The 17,850-nt window shown below is 33.9% G+C and overlaps 3 protein-coding genes across 4 annotated transcripts; 1 reads left to right on the forward strand and 2 right to left on the reverse strand.

The window, feature by feature from the left end:
- Positions 1–367: 367 nt before the first annotated feature.
- On the reverse strand, positions 368–4,052 carry LOC117124062 (receptor-binding cancer antigen expressed on SiSo cells-like). Its single transcript, XM_033270189.1, has 5 exons — positions 3,901–4,052; positions 2,503–2,668; positions 2,059–2,202; positions 1,681–1,788; positions 368–1,316 (listed from the first exon to the last, which is right to left on the reverse strand). Exons 2-5 carry the CDS (start codon positions 2,659–2,661, stop codon positions 1,104–1,106), a joined length of 624 nt encoding a protein of 207 aa, XP_033126080.1. The 5' UTR covers positions 2,662–2,668; positions 3,901–4,052; the 3' UTR covers positions 368–1,103.
- A 147-nt stretch (positions 4,053–4,199) lies between these two features.
- On the forward strand, positions 4,200–10,181 carry LOC117124061 (leucine-rich repeat-containing protein 69-like). Of its 2 annotated transcripts, XM_033270186.1 has the most exons (9): positions 4,200–4,411; positions 5,466–5,592; positions 5,970–6,042; positions 6,183–6,450; positions 6,897–6,998; positions 7,386–7,426; positions 7,979–8,083; positions 9,432–9,570; positions 9,897–10,181. In XM_033270186.1, the coding sequence occupies exons 1-9, from the start codon at positions 4,235–4,237 to the stop codon at positions 10,005–10,007; spliced, it is 1,143 nt and encodes a 380-aa protein (XP_033126077.1). In that variant the 5' UTR covers positions 4,200–4,234; the 3' UTR covers positions 10,008–10,181. The 2 variants fall into 2 exon arrangements, with proteins under 2 accessions (XP_033126077.1, XP_033126078.1); XM_033270187.1 differs by lacking the exon at positions 7,979–8,083.
- A 797-nt stretch (positions 10,182–10,978) lies between these two features.
- Positions 10,979–17,840, reverse strand: LOC117124060 (flap endonuclease 1-like). Its single transcript, XM_033270185.1, has 10 exons — positions 17,705–17,840; positions 16,777–16,879; positions 15,935–16,211; positions 14,082–14,218; positions 13,192–13,258; positions 12,767–12,895; positions 12,311–12,397; positions 11,942–12,006; positions 11,629–11,740; positions 10,979–11,219 (listed from the first exon to the last, which is right to left on the reverse strand). The coding sequence occupies exons 1-10, from the start codon at positions 17,784–17,786 to the stop codon at positions 11,151–11,153; spliced, it is 1,128 nt and encodes a 375-aa protein (XP_033126076.1). The 5' UTR covers positions 17,787–17,840; the 3' UTR covers positions 10,979–11,150.
- Between the last annotated feature and the right edge of the window lie 10 nt (positions 17,841–17,850).

The following is a 17,850-nucleotide window of genomic DNA, read 5'->3' on the forward strand; positions in this document are numbered from 1 at the left end:
TTATGCATGTAAACTATACTTAAGTACGTTGCTGTATGGAAGGTACAAAATTTGAGTACTTTTTTATACAAGTTGGGGAGTTGATAGATTGAGAGACTACAGCTAGAATATTGGGAAGATGTTTAATACATCAATTCTAAATTAGAATAATTATGATACGAAGAATATAATGCATTGATAAACATCTATCCAAGTACTATTCATGGCGCAAAAACAGTAACACTTACGAAAGCTTAGAAAACAACTCAAATAAACTACAGCTGCGTCATTGAAACTGCAATGGAATATGAGTGCTTTTGGAGAGTGTTAAAAGGCAAAGCTGTCTTCGTTATATTCACAGTCAATAGGTAACACATAGAAATACACATAGAATATAAAACATCATTTATTACGTATTCCTGATATATAGCTTTATATCCCAACCTATTAACTTTTCATTGTTTAGACTAAAAAAGAAATAAGCATGTGTACACACACTCATGGGTAATCCAAATAGTGCACTCACAACTCAATAGTACAAGTCTCCAAGGAAAATTTAGTTGTTTATAATTCTTGACAACTAAATACAGTTCGAAAATTTAATATCTTTTTAATATACAACTAATATACTGAAGATAAAACAATGTATAGAATCAGAAGGAATAGACAAATTTATAGATATTTTTTGACTAAACAATACAAGCACTGATGTAAGGTAGGGTTTCCTAAGATGAATAAGCAGAGATTAATATAATAAATAAAAAACTTAAAATCCCTTCAAACTGTGTTTTATAAATATCAAATTAATTTAAAAAAAAAAAAAAATTATAAATTTGAAACTTTTATAGTTATAAATGCAATGATAATTACAGGAAATATTTTATCAATCAATATTAAAACAAAATGTTAATTGCATGTTTGCATTCTATATCCATTCTGTGTCAATGTGTCCTTTCCGATTGTCCAGCACCAGGGGGCATTTACTATTTCATGCCGATCTTTGATACTTGTATTGTGATGTCTTAAAGCATTTATTTGCCTATGAGGAGCATCCCTCCAAATGGTATCAATGATACACCTGGCAATCACTTATTCTTTTTCTTAAATACAATACTAATTGTTTATCATTTTAATTTGACAGCTAATCTACTTGCTTCCCTACGCGACTCCCTCTGCATCTCCTTCTCATGCTTTCTACGCTGGTGTTCAGCAAGCCTTTGTTCGCGTTCAGCTTGTTTTTGTTGTTTTATGACTTGATCTGCCTCCCATACTAGATCATTACTAGACTCCTCATCCCAGGCATTTTCATTGCTGTCATCCCAGTTTGATAATTCAGGCTAGAAAAAGAATGTCAAACAAAAACTCACTCTCAGCAACAATCAATTAAACAAATTAATTTATCAATGTATGCAGAAAACCTGTTAAACAATAATATGGCTACAGTAATATCATTATCATTGACTATATTCTGATAAATTTCACTGACCAGTATGTAATTGGTAATGTAAAGATTTCTGTAATTTCTAACTGGTATGAATTGCTCTCGAATTAATGATTAGCATCAAACTTGGAGGGATTGGTTCAAAAAATATATCAGGATTTGGTTCCACATGTGGGGCATAAGTGATTGGTTACAATATTGTATTAAATCTTTTTAAAGTCATACTTCTAAACAAATTCATCATGAAATGTCAAACTTACATTTTCTGGCAAGACAACTGATGAGTTTACAGAAAGTCGATTAGAGAAAGCGCTATGATTTGGAGCTACCTCTATGCTCTGGTCCACCATCTTCTTACGAATAATTTTCTTTGATGTAAAAAGAAGAAACACATCACTCACCAAGATTTAACAGGAAATAAAGGAGTAATCACGACTAAAGTTAAGATTATAAACAATTAATATTATTTGATAAAGATATTACTTTAAAGGTACAATTTCAGAGCCTGGGTTTCACCAGACATACTCTAATGTCTAAGCCTTATAAGGTTGTTTATAGATCTGAACTGATATTGGCAAGTACTGTATGCTTGCTTTCAAATAATAAGTTTTCTTAGCTGAACTGCTTGATTAACTTACAGGTTTCTTGAATGATGGAACCATACCAGAAAAATAATCTATCTCCTCCTCTTCTTCATTTTGATTGGTTGGTTTTTGAATTGTGGGATCTATCTTGATGCTGATTGGTGATCCATCTCCCCAGTCATCCCAATCTAAATCTATCTACAGTAAATAATCCACAATATATTCAATTGTAACATTAATGTGATCATCCTTTAATTATGTAAATTCTAATAATTATTGGGACGAATTACCAATAACATCGTCATCCGTATGAAGTTATTATTATAAAATAAATGAAAATCTACAATAAATATTATCAGGATGGTAAACATTGTCATACAAAATCATCCATTATCATTACTTTCCACATCTCAAGTCTAATCAGACATTATCATCATCTTTAATATCCTCATAATCACACCATATCACAAATCATTACATCAAATGTACAGTACTTACCTCATTTTTGCTTAACGTATCAGTGTTCACTGGAATGCCAGGATCACTGTTGGTTCTTTTGTGACCACTTACAAAACACATGGCCCTCTTCAACAGTGATATTAAAAATGTAAAGCAACAACATAATCTGCTTAGATTCAATTGTACTATTTTCATCATGAAGTAACTGTGGATATAATTACACCAAGAATAAAAATTACATACCATACCAGTAACTACATTTGTTGAGCTAAAAATAATAAAGACATTGAGTAGCTTCACCTATTTAAGTAGGTACTAGCTAATACAATGTAAAATTTGAACAAGATAGTATTTTTACACACAACAGACCAGTAGACCACATCACTTACACAGTGGTTGTTGTGGGCATGTTTTGAGCCACTGATGCAATTTTAAACAATGCACAGCATGCAAAATGTGCAAGGTTCTTCGACAATTGTACCAATATTTCACCTTATCTGCACAAAGTCAACATTCACAAAGATTTTAAAAGAAAGGGAAAAAAACTGTCCAAGGTACCATCTCAACCCCTAAGCTTTTACACTGCTGTGTTCTCAAAGAATCTGTCCTTCGCCCACTTTTGTTTTCTTGGTATATCTCACCAATTGCCAACATCTTGCACTCTTATGAAATTCAGTTTCAAATATATGCTGATGACATTATTCAGATTTATATCCATTCAATCCTTACTAATATTTTCCATAAACTTGAAAAATGCATTTCGGAAATCTAAACTTGGATGACTAGCAACATGCTAAAGTTAAATACTAACAAGACTGAATTCACTATTTTCTTCTCCAAGTTTCTTGTGTTGAAACCAGAATTTCCTAAATATTGGCTTTTATTTGTATCTCCTCCATCCGTTCTCTTTTTTCATATTTATGCTGATGTGTATTTTTGATGCTTAATAAATCGTATCGCATTGTATCGTATCAATAATTAAATCTTCTTCTACTGTTCTTGGTGTTGTCTTTGATGGGCATCTTAACTTTCAACGAACATAATTAGCTCTGGATGCAAGACTGCCAATTTTCACAAGCTGACTTGTGGCCGCCGAATTGACTTGTGGCCGCCGAATTGACTTGTGGCCGAGTTGACTTGTGGCCGAATTGACTGTAGCCGAACATTTGTCCAAGTTGACTTGTGGCCGAGTTTGACTTGTGGCCGAGTTGACTTGTGGCCGAGTTGACTTGTGGCCGAGTTGGATCGAATTCGCCTAGGCCCTAGCTGGCCTACTAGGGCCTACATCATCGGCTAGGCCGTAGGCCTAGCCCTTTAGCCTTCCGAAGAGACTAGGCCTACTACTTTTGCTTACTTAAATCATTCTGTTTTAAAAGGTAAATTATTAGAGAGCTGTCCTCAATTTATGATATTTACGGTATGATGTTGATCACTTACCGAGCTAGGCCTACCCTGTTCAGGATCTTACCATCATCATCAATTTTCAAAGCTCTTGCTGCGCACACACGTACACAAGCAGCGAGGCTTGACTCTGCCACGCATTGCAAAAGCAGCCAGGGTTCGCACAAAACAGTGACATATCAGGCTCTTCCATTTTTTGCATGAGGTAAAAATTTGTGGATGTACCATCGCGTCATTTTACGTCAACTCATGATAATTTGCGTGAACTATCCGCGTCAACTTATGGTAATTCGCGTTAACCTGACTGTTATCAATTTTGAGCATGCGTCAACTACTCTATCTGTAACCATTAGCAATCATCGACGCCGTTATGGCCGATGCTTTACTTTTACGTGCTTTGAAAGGGCAACCAAAAAGCTTGAATTTATCGTCCAAAAATCTATTAAAAGTCCCGAAGCTTATTGGAAAACTACAGGGTTTGAATAATCTACAGTTAAAGAATAATAAAATCCATGATCTTCCTGTTGAATTTTCAGCTCTAACCAAGGTAAATAGGCTGACTGAGCAGCCCTAGCTAGCTAGCTGGGTGCAGGTCAACTCGGCCACAAGTCAACTCGGCCACAGTCAACTCGGCCACAAGTCAACTCGGCCACAAGTCAACTCGGCCACAAGTCAACTCGGCCACAAATCAATTCGGCCACAAAAATTTCGGCTTCTGCCAACTCGGCCACAAGTCAACTCGGCCACAAATCAACTCGGCCACAAGTCAACTCGGCCACAAGTTATGTAAAGTAAATCTAAGTTTTTGCATCCTTTTTCTTCAATATTTATTATTTATATGGTACTATAAATATATGTACTATATATATGTGTTTTGTGGCCGAGTTGACTTGTGGCCGAGTAGAACGTAGCCAATTTTTTTGTGGCCGAGTTGACTTGTGGCCGAGTAGAACGTAGCCAATTTTTTTGTGGCCGAGTTGACTTGTGGCCGAGTAGAACGTAGCCAATTTTTTTGTGGCCGAGTTGACTTGTGGCCGAGTAGAACGTAGCCAATTTTTTTGTGGCCGAGTTGACTTGTGGCCGAGTAGAACGTAGCCAATTTTTTTGTGGCCGAGTTGACTTGTGGCCGAGTTGGATCGAATTCAGCTAGCTAGCTAGGCCCTAGGCGAGGAGCGAAGCGAGCATTTTTTTAGGCTGGAGCCAAGCGACCCGGTGTAGGTGCAGGCCAGATGGCAAATACCCATGGAAGCTACAGATCCTAGGCCTAGGCCACTTGTCGAGGTTGCTTCCATCCACGATCATTGACACAATATTAAATTATTGACATTGACACAATAAATAAATTATTAAGAATATTAATAGTATTAATAATTAATATTATTTAGGCTTAGTAGGCCTAGTCTATGCCTAAACAAAGATTAAATTAGATGTGAAATTTTGTTTAAATATCTTTTGTTCCCTATCAACACCTTCTCTTTAATTCAATTAAAATATGTTCATAATATACAAAAATTTATTTTTTTGAGTTTGCTAAGCCTAGGCCTAGCCTTCCAAAGCCACCAATTTTAATGTTAATATGTTTTTTGTATCACAATTCACAGCTTGTTGCATTGAATATTGGCAATAATAATCTAGAGGAAATACCTGAGTTGTTGGGCCAGCTACATAGTCTTGAGACCCTTCATTTATTTGGCAATAAAATTCAAAAACTGCCAAACAAAGTTCTAGGTAAGTGTATTTTAATTCAGTTGCATTATATATTGCCAAATAAATATATTTACGGTAAAGATGAATATTAAATACACAATTTTCAACTAAATTATTAAAATAGAAGGAATAGGAGATTTAAAAAAAAAAAAAAAAACATTGGCACAAAATAAATTAACTTTAAAGACATTTTTAATTGTACTGTACCAGTAAGTTTTAGTCACAGGACCAAAGTGGCATTGTGAGACTAAACTATAACCAGAATTAGAATTAAAACATTTAAAATGTTCAAGTGTACCTAATACTGTACTTCATAATAATCTACTTGCAACTACGCGGAACTATGATACCTATGCCCACCTAGACTTTAAATATATTTTAATTAAATTTGCATACAGGTGGCCTAAGAAATTTGACCTTTTTGAATCTGAATAACAATGATTTGAGGACAGTGACACCGACAATAAACAAGTAAGATTCTATTAATAACTTTGTGATTTATGCAAGCATTTGTTTTAGTTGAAAACACATGTAATCGGATACATACAAATACTATCATGTTCCTAGTTTAATATACTTTATAACAACTATCAAATGTGGTTATATGACAGGTTGGTGAACCTACAGTACCTGAGTCTGGATGGCAACAACTTGACCAGTCTTCCTTCGGAACTGTGCGCCATCAGCTCTTTGACTGAGCTTCATGCCGCCAACAACCAATTGACAGCTCTTCCGCTTGAGATCGGCTTCTTGGTGAACCTAACAAAACTTTATTTACAAAAAAATAAAATCAGGGAGCTTCCTGAAGGAATTGGCAAGCTTTATAATCTGCAAGTCATTGATGTAGCTGCTAATGATTTGAGGATATTTCCAACTGAGGTACGACAGAGAATTCAAATTAGGAACATAGATTGTTTGTTCTTAATCTCGTATTCATTTTTGTTTTAATCTCAAATATATCAAATACAAAAGATATACATGTAAAATATACTTTATTTGAACATTTTTATTCAGGATTTTATATGTTACCAAATGATTAGAACTTAACAGACACACTTTGCTTTGTCAAATATGTAAATAGTGTAATGTCTTCATGTACACTGGGCCATTTCTACCTTTTTATGTTGTAGTTGTGCAAACTAGAAAAAATGCCTCTCTATTTTCCCAAATAATTTACAGTATTTAATCCACAGAGTTATCACATATATGAAACCAACAATTTTATGTCCCATCTGAAGGGTGATGTAATAATTTGATGCAAAGATCAGCATTAGGAGCATTCAAGTAGGTTTGCAATTATTAATCTTTGACTGTTTTCCCCGCAGTTGCACAAATTGCCATTACAGGAGCTATACTGTGAAGAGAACCCTCTTATTGATAGGCTGCCTATCCAATCTGTACAAGAAGAAGAAGTTTTAACATTAAAGGTAAGGTTAAAGTAAACTAACACATTAATTGTTGGAATTGAATCAACTTTATTGACTAATGCATTAAATTAATTATTAAGACAAATCACAAGGTCACTGGAGGGGTTGTTATTGACTCTATAGTATTGTGTAGAATTTTGTAGTTTTGAATGAATGCTGAATTTCATACATACTCTTCAAATGGAAGAAAAAGAAAAGGAACACAAAGATAGAAATAATGCCAGGCAAGGGAAAAACTAGTCCATCCTACCACCCCCTCCTCTCAATTAATAGATAATAATTTAAAAATTTGTTATATAATATTTAAAAAATATACAAGTAAAAAATTTAGAGTTTGTTAATGTATGTTCATCATTAAACATGTTCACTGTTCTTTTGACTTTGAAGGAAATTTGCGCCAGATTTATTATGGCAGAATTGAAAACAAGGTTAGTGTTCTGAAATAATTCCATTTTCTAATTTTCTAAATTATATGCTAGCTCTACCAATCTATAAACAATATTTATAAGAAATGTAATTCCTGTCATTGTGTTGTTTACCGTGTACCTGATCGTCTCTTATCCATTTCTGTTCTGTAGTTTGCTTTTCTGTTTACTATAAGGCATAGTTTACTTTTTCAACTTGCTAATTAGAGGCTAATTATTGTTAATGAGCAGTTAATATGGAGAATAGTTTTCAATTTGGCAACACTCAATGAGTATTTGCCAACTATTATTGTATCAGCAATTGTTGGTAATGATTTATATGGCGAGCCTTGACCTTTGTCATTATTGTAATGCACGTATGGTAGAGCTAATTAAATTAATATTGTGAACTGGAAAAGTTAAAATTATTTAAATTCACCAAAACCTTCTGGGTTTTTTATCTTTTCGGGATATCAGTTAAACAAAGCCATTTTATCTACATTTCTATTCTAAGGGAATTTTAGATTGCCTCTTTCTTGTTTTCAATGTTACTATTATGAACATATTTTCAAACAGCTTAAAGCATGGTTCCAGGTGTTACAGTAGTGTTAGTCAGAGCATTAGAAGTGCACTGAATACCCCAAATTGGAATACTCTTGGAGATAGCCCAGTAGATGACAGGTACAATCCACAGTGCACAGTATTTGCCGTGGTGCCCAGTAGATTACAGGTACAATCCACAGTGCACAGTATTTGCCGTGGGGCCCAGTAGATGACAGGTACAATCCACAGGGCACAGTATTTGCCGTGGGGCCCAGTAGATGACAGGTACAATCCACAGCACACAGTATTTGCAGTGGGGAGGGAGGTGGATGGGGTAATGCAGTGTCAAGCCAGCACAGAAAATTGATTTATTCTAATTTAACATTCCACTGGTGTTACCAATATTTGATGTGTTACATTGCACTGTTTATTGATAGTATAACTCTGTTTATTCACCTGTATTGTTGAGCTCTATTATAAAAGACTTAGTTTAGAATGAGAAAGGTATACAATTACTTTTTGTTACATTCTACAAGGACAGTGATGGATTCAAATGGAGCCCAGTTGGCCCGGGTACCCTTAAATGTTTCAAAATTATTCTTATAAATGGGGAAAAAAGAAAATTATATTCAAATATTTATATTTGAATATAATTTCCTCTTTTTCCCCATTTTCTAAAGTCATTGAGTACCCTTTCCGACCATCTAGAGTTGCGATAATGATAATTTTACTTGCCTCAGTCCCAACCATGGTGGGATTGAGGTTGGTCAACCCTCTATCGAGGGGCAGATTTGGGGGCCCAGGCCCCTTTTGGAAATTTAAAAAGAAAAGAAAAGAAAAAAAGAAAAAATTGATGCCCAAAATGCCTCAGAGGTTATTTTCAGGTGTCTAGAAAACAAAATTTTGCAGGGGGCATGAGTAGTGTTATCTCAATCGGGCCCCCTCTACTGTATTTCAAATTCCCGGATCTGCCACTTAAGGAGGTATAAATTACATAAAAAAAAAAAAAAAGGCAGGTGAAGCATTAAAGTCCATCTAAAATGACATATTCTAGTTACTTTTAAAATGTAATAAAACAATAAAGAATTATATAATAAACATATCGGTGGCTTTCCTTTTATTTTTAGATAAAGCGTTTTTCTGAAAAATGAGTTTTAAATCACCTATGTTAATGAATTCTGTATCGTTAAACTCCGCCTTATGAATCTGACCCACATTTGACCTTTAACGGATATGACATACACTCGGTACAACATAACACAGGATGTTCGCGGGATCGCAAATCTTGGCAACACAAACGTATTAGATAGTAGGATTCACGGGTTTACGGGTGCAACCAATAACTCCATGTCAGCTAAACAAACCATATTCTAAAATGAGGACCTTGCTATATTTTCCCTGTTGTCAAAGCTTTATTAACCCTGTAGGCCTATAAATTTCTCCTGCACAAAATAACATTGCTCACATTTATAAAATGTATCTACAGGTGGTCGTATCTGAGGATTGCTATTCGACATTATCCTAGCGTGAAGGAAATGTTGGGCCAAGCAAGCAAGTGTGCTTTCTGTAACCGCTCATTTCTCAACACCTGGCTTGAATGTGTCACATTTGTGGATGCTAAAAAGGCAAGTTATGCATTATAATAACTTCATACAGTACTTAAGTATCAACATTTGTCCAAGTGTGGAATCTCAGTGTGGGTAGAATTCTTCAAATCAAAACAATGCTATTACAGTATAATCATAATATAAAATTTAAATTTCAATTAGTGATGTTATTATTATTTTATGTTTCTATTTAAAATGGTTTATAAAGTAAATTGAGATGTACTGTATATTCATTTCAAATTCAAATATAAAATTCATGTTGAAATTCTGCAGACCTTTACTTTCATGTATTTAAATGGTAATTTTATACCATTTCTAAGCTGAAATTTTACAATTACTTACAGGATCTGAAGACAATAAATTCTCCTGGAAGAATCCCAATAAGGGCTTTACTATGCTCCTACAAATGCTTCAATTCACCTGGACATCGTTACTATGGAGTTGCATTCCCATGACAACAAAGCTACCTGTTGCAGTGTCTTTAAAATTTGATCCAAAAAGAATATTCTTCCATCATTTGGGAAATAGATATACTGAACTGTTTTTTTGAACATGTATTTTAATTAATTTTTCAGTATTGTTTACTTGAATTTGATGAATTAGAATTTTAATACTGTATAAATATTTAATAATTTGAACTTATATCTTGAGGTGCCTGTTACTACAGTACATATTAAAATATTGTCATGCTGTGGTTATAGTATTATTACTGTAGATATCACTGTACACAGGGAAATTAGTGTTTGACAGGGCAGCTATAAGTCCTTGGTCTTCCAATTGAAATCCAATGACAGAATACAGGCTAACTCGTACACATGCCTCTTACCCCAATGACAAGACAACCATGCAAATCTTAATAAATACAGTAATAAAAATAGACACCCACCATATCCATCAACACTTGCATGTATCTATTACAACTGTATTATAAACGACAACGTTCATCTTATCCTGCAGGCAGGAAATTTGCTCAAAGTATTTTGTAAACTGCATTTGCTATTCCATTGAATGAAATCATCAAAGCAAAATAGAAAAAAACATGAAAATTGTATGCCTTGAAACACAAAGCCAGGCACAGGAAAAATTCAATTGATACAGTACATTTACTAGAAATATTTATTAAGCAAAGGCGATTTTAGTATACAATTTAGGAATGTAAATGCTAGATTATTAAATACAAATTACTATGTGTATTCAGATGCCATTGGTTTTTTCTTTTAGTCTTTTCAGTAACTTTGTGTACAGTATGAAGAATTTATCCCATCCATTAATAGGCTAACAGGCTATTAGGTTTGCTTTCTACCACTAGAATATTTGGCTGGCATTTCCTGTGAAAATCCTTTAAATTCAGTTCACTACTACTACATACCACATATTACAGGCTGTAATTTTTTATGTGCTGTCAGTATGTTAACAATGTTTAAAAATTCCTGAACTCTAAAGGCATGAATCTATTACACTTGATGTTTGCATTGTATATTGAATATCCATGTACAGTATAATTGACAACACCATTAACATATTGTACTGAATATGTCTATCTTGAGAACAATTGAACATTTGAACTCCAGCATTATCAGACCTGTAACATTTCAGCATTAACGACCCTTGAACCTTCCACCACCAGTTTTTGCTTTCTTTTTTGCACTACCATTTTTTGTATCAACCTGCAATTAACAAGATGAGTTTAACTGATTAATGATTAACACTATTATTTATATATATTTAATAAACATTATTTTAAGCAAATCAGTTTGATAATTATGCGGTAATTATGTTATGTTATTGCTTCTGAAATGTATTATTATTATTACACCTGAACACATACTCAGCATTCTAAGTATGTTTTCCACAACATTGCAGCAGCTAAGCATTTGTTTCCCACTTGTACTTGGTGGAGTGAGAACATAGTGGATAAAGTGCCTTCTCCAAGAAGATGTGATATGCACAGAGAGGATTTGAAGCCCTGACCTTAAGGTGGAGAGTCAAACTGTTGCACCACTAAAATGTGGGAATACAAGAATTAAGTATATTGAATTCGTTATTATGGTTCCAAAACGTGACATTTAAACCTACCTTGCGTTTTTTTGGTTCTACAGTGACTTTGAAAAAACTGTCTAATCTACCCTGTGTGCTCCCCTTCCTTGCCTTTGTCAGCTTCTTGCATGCATTCCTAACACGCTCTTCACTGAAAGAAAAATAGCAACAATTAAAAACAAGAGATGATGGGTGTTATTTTGGAATTTGGAAGTATCGCTAATTTAATAAGTTATAACTTCCAATGAGACACAGTTTGGAACAATTCAGAAGTTCAATCAATTAATCAAACCACAATGATGACTTATATAGCTCGTTTTAATTTCCAACTGAAGATTAGAAGCCCACTTACCTAAATCCTTTCTGTGTGCAGAGAAACTCCACAACAGCTTCCTCATCAGGGTCAGTCCACTTCAACTAAAATATTAAAAATAAGAAAATACATAAAACACATTTAATATAAATAATAATTGTGATTTTTTTTTAACACTTGTGTATGAACAAAATTGAATATCAGTAGGGTTCTTACATTTTTACAGCGTACACTAAATGGAATATATTGTTCGTGTAAAGTACAAGACAAACTAAACCAAAATAGAGATAATAAGTGTCATCAAATACATGATACAATAATAATTTGAGAACATGTCAGTAAAGGACAAACACGCTGAGGGGTGAAGGGTAAATCCTCCTCCACAACCTCATCTTTAAGTGTTCTTACATCAAATGTGGATCCTTCTTCTACATCAGGATTTTTAAAGAGCTCTCTGGCTTCCTTGTACAACCAGTTCTCTGGTGGTGGGTATTTCTACAAAAGTAAAAATTAACATTTTACTGAATGACATCATAAATTTTAAGAAGCAATTTTAATAACTATAATTGTAATACAGTTTTGTCAAAAACTATCATATTCTAAATATATTAATCATTAAGAAAAGTGACATTGTTCATAATACTTGGAGTGACTTTCATAGTAAAAATCTGTGCATAGATTCATGCAGCAAAATTAATTATAATAATATTCATATCATATCTGGAGGCAAAATAGTACTACAGGAATATAAATCCCTTCATATTATCTTCACCTATGCTAAGTAGTAATAGTATCTATAAAAACAAATTACTCAATTTAAAACTACTGTATTTCCTTTGAAAGATGATCAAGAATGTGACTTACATCTTTGACCTTCTCAATAATGTCTTCAATACACTTGTGATCCTTGATCAGCTGAATCGCCTTTTTCGGTCCAATTCCACGGATAGACTCGCAGTAATCACAGCCCATCAAAATACAAAGATCAATGAACTGTTACAAGTAAAAATATATATTATTAAATATTAACAATAATTGTTTTTAAGAATAATCAGAGCATATTTTCATTACTTCTGCTCTTGTATTGTCATTTTAACTTGTTAAAATTGGCGTTTTAATAAACTGTACATCAATTATTTTCATTTTTTTAGATGACTGATTTTGTACTTTAACATTTTTATCTCATTCTCCACTGCTTTTATCTTATTATTCAATAGTTGCATCCAAAATGGTATTTACACATTTATTTGAGGAGAGAATTTAATTTTCAGGTCATAAAATAATCTTACCTGTTCTTGAGTCATCTCTAATTCTGACAAAGCCAATGGCAGTTGGTACTCCACTACTGGAAGTTTCCTGTCAACATTCAATAATATGTTATTGTAAGTTTATCAGCTGTGTTGGTAATATATTTCAATTATATAAAGCAATAGCCAAGCATTTGCTAACTTTTGTTTGATTTTCTGGGGCCCCAAGATAAAAGTGAAAGTAAAAAATAAGTGTAAATATACTGTTGGTGATAAGTTAAAATTGTAAAACTTCAAATGATTGTTTTTTAGTCCATATATTAACTTTTAATTAAAGTTATTTTCTTCAGTAATAAGACCCTAAAATATGCTGGTAATAATTTTTTGTGATTTGTGAATACAAACAACAATTCAATCATTTTCTTACATTTTACACCAACAGCATATAATTAACATATAATTAACATAAATTGTTAATATATGGAACAATTACAGACCTCTAATGTCTGGTAAAACTGTTGATACACAAGAAGTAGAAGAGGTCATCTGACAACACTATTACTGGGAGTGTATATGTCATTATACTCACTGGGATGGCAATAGTGTATAAGGATAATCACATTCTATACATGATTGATGGAATTAACGCTGGCTCCATACTACAGTATTAATTGTGCAGACCATACTTCAAATTTGTGCAAAAAAATTGCTAGGAAAATAAGTGCATGGAATTGTTACTAAGATTACATCATGGCCTAATTTTTGGAAAAAACCTGCACGAAAATTGGCCCTTATTTTCCGAAATGAAAATGAAATGATTTTTAGGACTAATTTCTGTGTGGAGAATATATTCCCTGCACAGGCCTTATTTTACAGTCTGGCACTGGCTTATACTAAATGATCACATGAAATAAACCATCCAAATTACTTACTTTGCTTCACTGGATGTTAGATGTCTCAACAATACATTAGAGCCAAAGGTAAGGGCATCCATATCCTCTGTACCGACAGCGTACACTTTACCAGCCTTAACCAACTCTGCGCACTGGGCCTCCGCTTCTCCAGGTGCCTAAATAATTTGTAAACACAACTCAGTATAATGTCAGGGAATATAACATGTGCATAACTGACATGTAATATTATTACAAATATATAGGCAGGTAATGGAAGAAACACAATATACAAAACCCAAAAGACAACGGGCACAAGAATCCAAAATTGAATGAAGTCCCATTCCAAATAATCTAACATCAATTTCTATTAAAAAATTTGTATGATATTCTATAAATGTAAAAAAATATGTAATAAGTATATACTTATATCAGGGGGTCTATAAATAAATCTTTTAAAATTATTAACCCCTATAATACTTGCAAATCTTGTAATTTATTTGGTCACTACAATTTGTAATTAATTTCAATGAACTTATTGTAATTATATTTTAATTATCTTTCCTTTTAATTGATTGTCTTTCAATATTGTAGATATTGAATTTAAAACTTTTAGTTGATCTGTATTGTATTGTAATAATGTCGAATTGTATATTATAGTTTGTTAGGTAATTAATAATATCCATATTGTCTCTAATAAACGCCCCGGGGCGTTGCATTTTTTCAAAGGGGGGCGTTTACTAGAGGTGAATTGTGAAATCAAAAATTACCTAAACAAGCTGCTTTAAACGGTCAATAAGTTCTTTATTTGTAGAGGAACAAGTTAATGTGCAGGGTATCGCCAGGCCTCCTGCTATTTTGCTGTTCCTTCGTTTGTTGCTGGTTATTTGAACATCAATAATTCCTTGTGTTTCAAAAAGAAATGAAATATTTTCGGTAAATGTCCGACGATGCAGCGCGGTGCTTCTCCTTTCACAACAGCAATCGCGTGCTTGTCAAAAACATGTCGGCCTCATGAACTAGCATCGCACCACCGCACGCAAAACATCTGCTCTCAACTTGAAGAAACATTCTCACTACGGTATAGACTTCATTGACCAGACACCTTGAATCAAATCAGCGTTGAACACGCGACACATTAACAATACACGATTACCCGTCGTTTGCCGTCAGTTTGCAGCTTACCCTGTTTTTACAAGGCTAACGAAATACCATAAGAGAAACACAAAATAGGCCTAGGCCTAGTGATCGTGAAGACAGTAAACATCAAACGTTTAGGGTAAGCTTTTTTGAGTAGTATTTATTTCATTTCATATCAAAGAAAGCAGCACACAGTACGGTATTACTCCTTGTTTGTCAACCTTTTTATGGACTGGATACCCATGTTAATTGATTGGGCATTCATTGCAAAATGAAGAAAACTCAGAGGGGGCATTTATTAGATGAGGGGCGTTTATTAGAGACAATACGGTTTATTTTTGACTGAATTTTCCAATTTTAATTATTTTAACAATGTAATTAATTATAAGTATATTTTTGTAGTTTTTCTATATAATATTTTTGTAATTTGATTGTATAATGCTGCCTGTTTTATATTGTCAATTTTTATGTAAAGCACTTTGAACAGAACCCTGAAAATGCGCTATATGAATTAATATTATTATTATTAAATCGATGATGCACACTGACGCATATACCCTAGTGGGGTCCTCTGTCAGTATCGATTCAGATTCAGGGAATCTGAATATAATGTTGTTAAAAAACTTTAAATTTAAGAAAAATAAGATATCTTAGGTGATGATCATTATGATAATCATTGTCACAATGTCAACAAGAGACAAAGTCATTTAAATTAATGACAATACATATCAATGCAATCTTACATCACTTCTTACCTTAACGAAGGGCACTCCCATGCACTTCAGTAACGTCTGGCATTCCTCATTATGGATGGGGCTGACACGAACCAGTCGACGTTCAAATTTATTCATTGTTTCTACATCTCCTTCTGATTTAGCTTTTTCAAGTTGTTTTTCTGCTTCCTCTCGACGCTCTTTGCGTTTTGTTAACTCACCTGATTTCATATCAGGGGGCTTACCATCAAAAACGTACAGTGGTTTGATACCGTTTTCAATCATTCTGATCGTTCTGTAGAACATTCCAATGAGATGGCTGCAAAAACATAATTAGACTATGTGACAAGAAGTTGGTAAGCATACTTTGCTTTAAAACAAATGAGCAGGTAAGTCTTAACCACTAATCTCAGAGATCAATATCTTGGGATCTATTGTTTACACTTAGCCAGTGGCTTACATACATTTCCCAAAATACAAAGCTATAAAAAGACTTAGCATCTAATGTCTAGATAAAACATATCAATGATTGATTGATAGTTAAAAGGATTATCAATCGAAATTCCACTTTTGGCCACTTTTTACTAAAAAATCTTTCATACGGTTGTGCCTGGTTCTAACAAGATGTTAGATAAGCATGAATTCAATCCAATGGAAAATCCTTTGTTTATAACATTACTACAAATTTGGATGGACAAATATAATAGTAATGATTAAATCTGATAAAAAACATTTAATAACTATAATACAGTAACAAATTATAACAATAACTAAATAATAAAAACTAAGTTTCCCTAGTATAATAAGCATCAAAACCTGTAAGTGGATATTTCCGGATGAATATGAAATGAAGATAAATAAAAAAATAAATTATAGATATTTACCTTGTGGTTTCTCCATCATCATTCGTCAATTGAGAGCCATCCATCCTGACGGCAATCAGAAACTGATAAATACACATGGATGCATCAATCGCAATCTTTCTTCCTGATCATTGGGAAAAAAATTAATGCATACTGAAAGATTCTTAAGTGATCAATTATTAATTTAGTTGGAAATACACATGTTTGACCAAATTTTATTTATTTTATTCACAAATCTTAAATGAATATTCACAAATCTTGAAAATTATGATGCTGGAATAAATTTAGTTTAGTAGTGCGCACTTTATTAATGATGTCAGTGTACTTGAAAAAGGGGCCCTAGTAATTACTGACACCTGGAAAGATAAAAAAGGGCCTAGTTTTCCCATCCCAGCCATTTCTGGCCAACTAGAAGTCCCAATTTTTAAAAAAAATCTCATTTTGGAAGAAGGGGACACCACCTCCACCCAACCCTGGCTCTGGCCTTTGGCCCTCAGATAAAGATAACGCTGCGTGCTATAGTTACCCCCATAAATACTTAGCCACCCCTCCCCCTCCATAAATCATATGCTAGAGCCGCCACTGGTGGGGCACGCACCTCAGCAGCGTCCATCCAGTCGCCAGAATTTTGAGTTGCAGGGGTTGGAACATCTGCATACTTCACAGTACACTTCCATCCATGGCAATGAACTCTCATATATCACTAAAAAGACATCTACAAATTCTCTTTTGCTATAGCTACTCGGGAAGCTGCTGTACCGTGTGTAAGCCTAGAAAAGAATAGCCTGGACTGGCTGAATTGAGGAAAGGCATAGCCTATCTTACCTAGGGCTGGGCCTAGGCTAGTTCTAAAGTAAAGGCCGGCGATGGTTTAACGACGACATAGCCTGGTCCTAGTAAGTAGGGCTAGGCCTAACGTTACATTTAATCTAACATATAAATTACAAACCGAAGTAATTCTTTATTTCATGTTCTCTAAGGGCAGAGGGTGCAAAATCTGCAAGGAAACGTGCAAGACCAAGAATACCCATTTCGAATTTTGACAGTACCAAAGAGAAGTTACTTCGCTGTTTCGCGCCACTAGGTTCGTGGCCA

Source organism: Anneissia japonica, unplaced genomic scaffold (genome assembly GCF_011630105.1).
Source record: "Anneissia japonica isolate Jap-2015-1 unplaced genomic scaffold, ASM1163010v1 scaffold522_len1101056_cov227, whole genome shotgun sequence".
NCBI lineage: Eukaryota > Metazoa > Echinodermata > Crinoidea > Comatulida > Comatulidae > Anneissia > Anneissia japonica.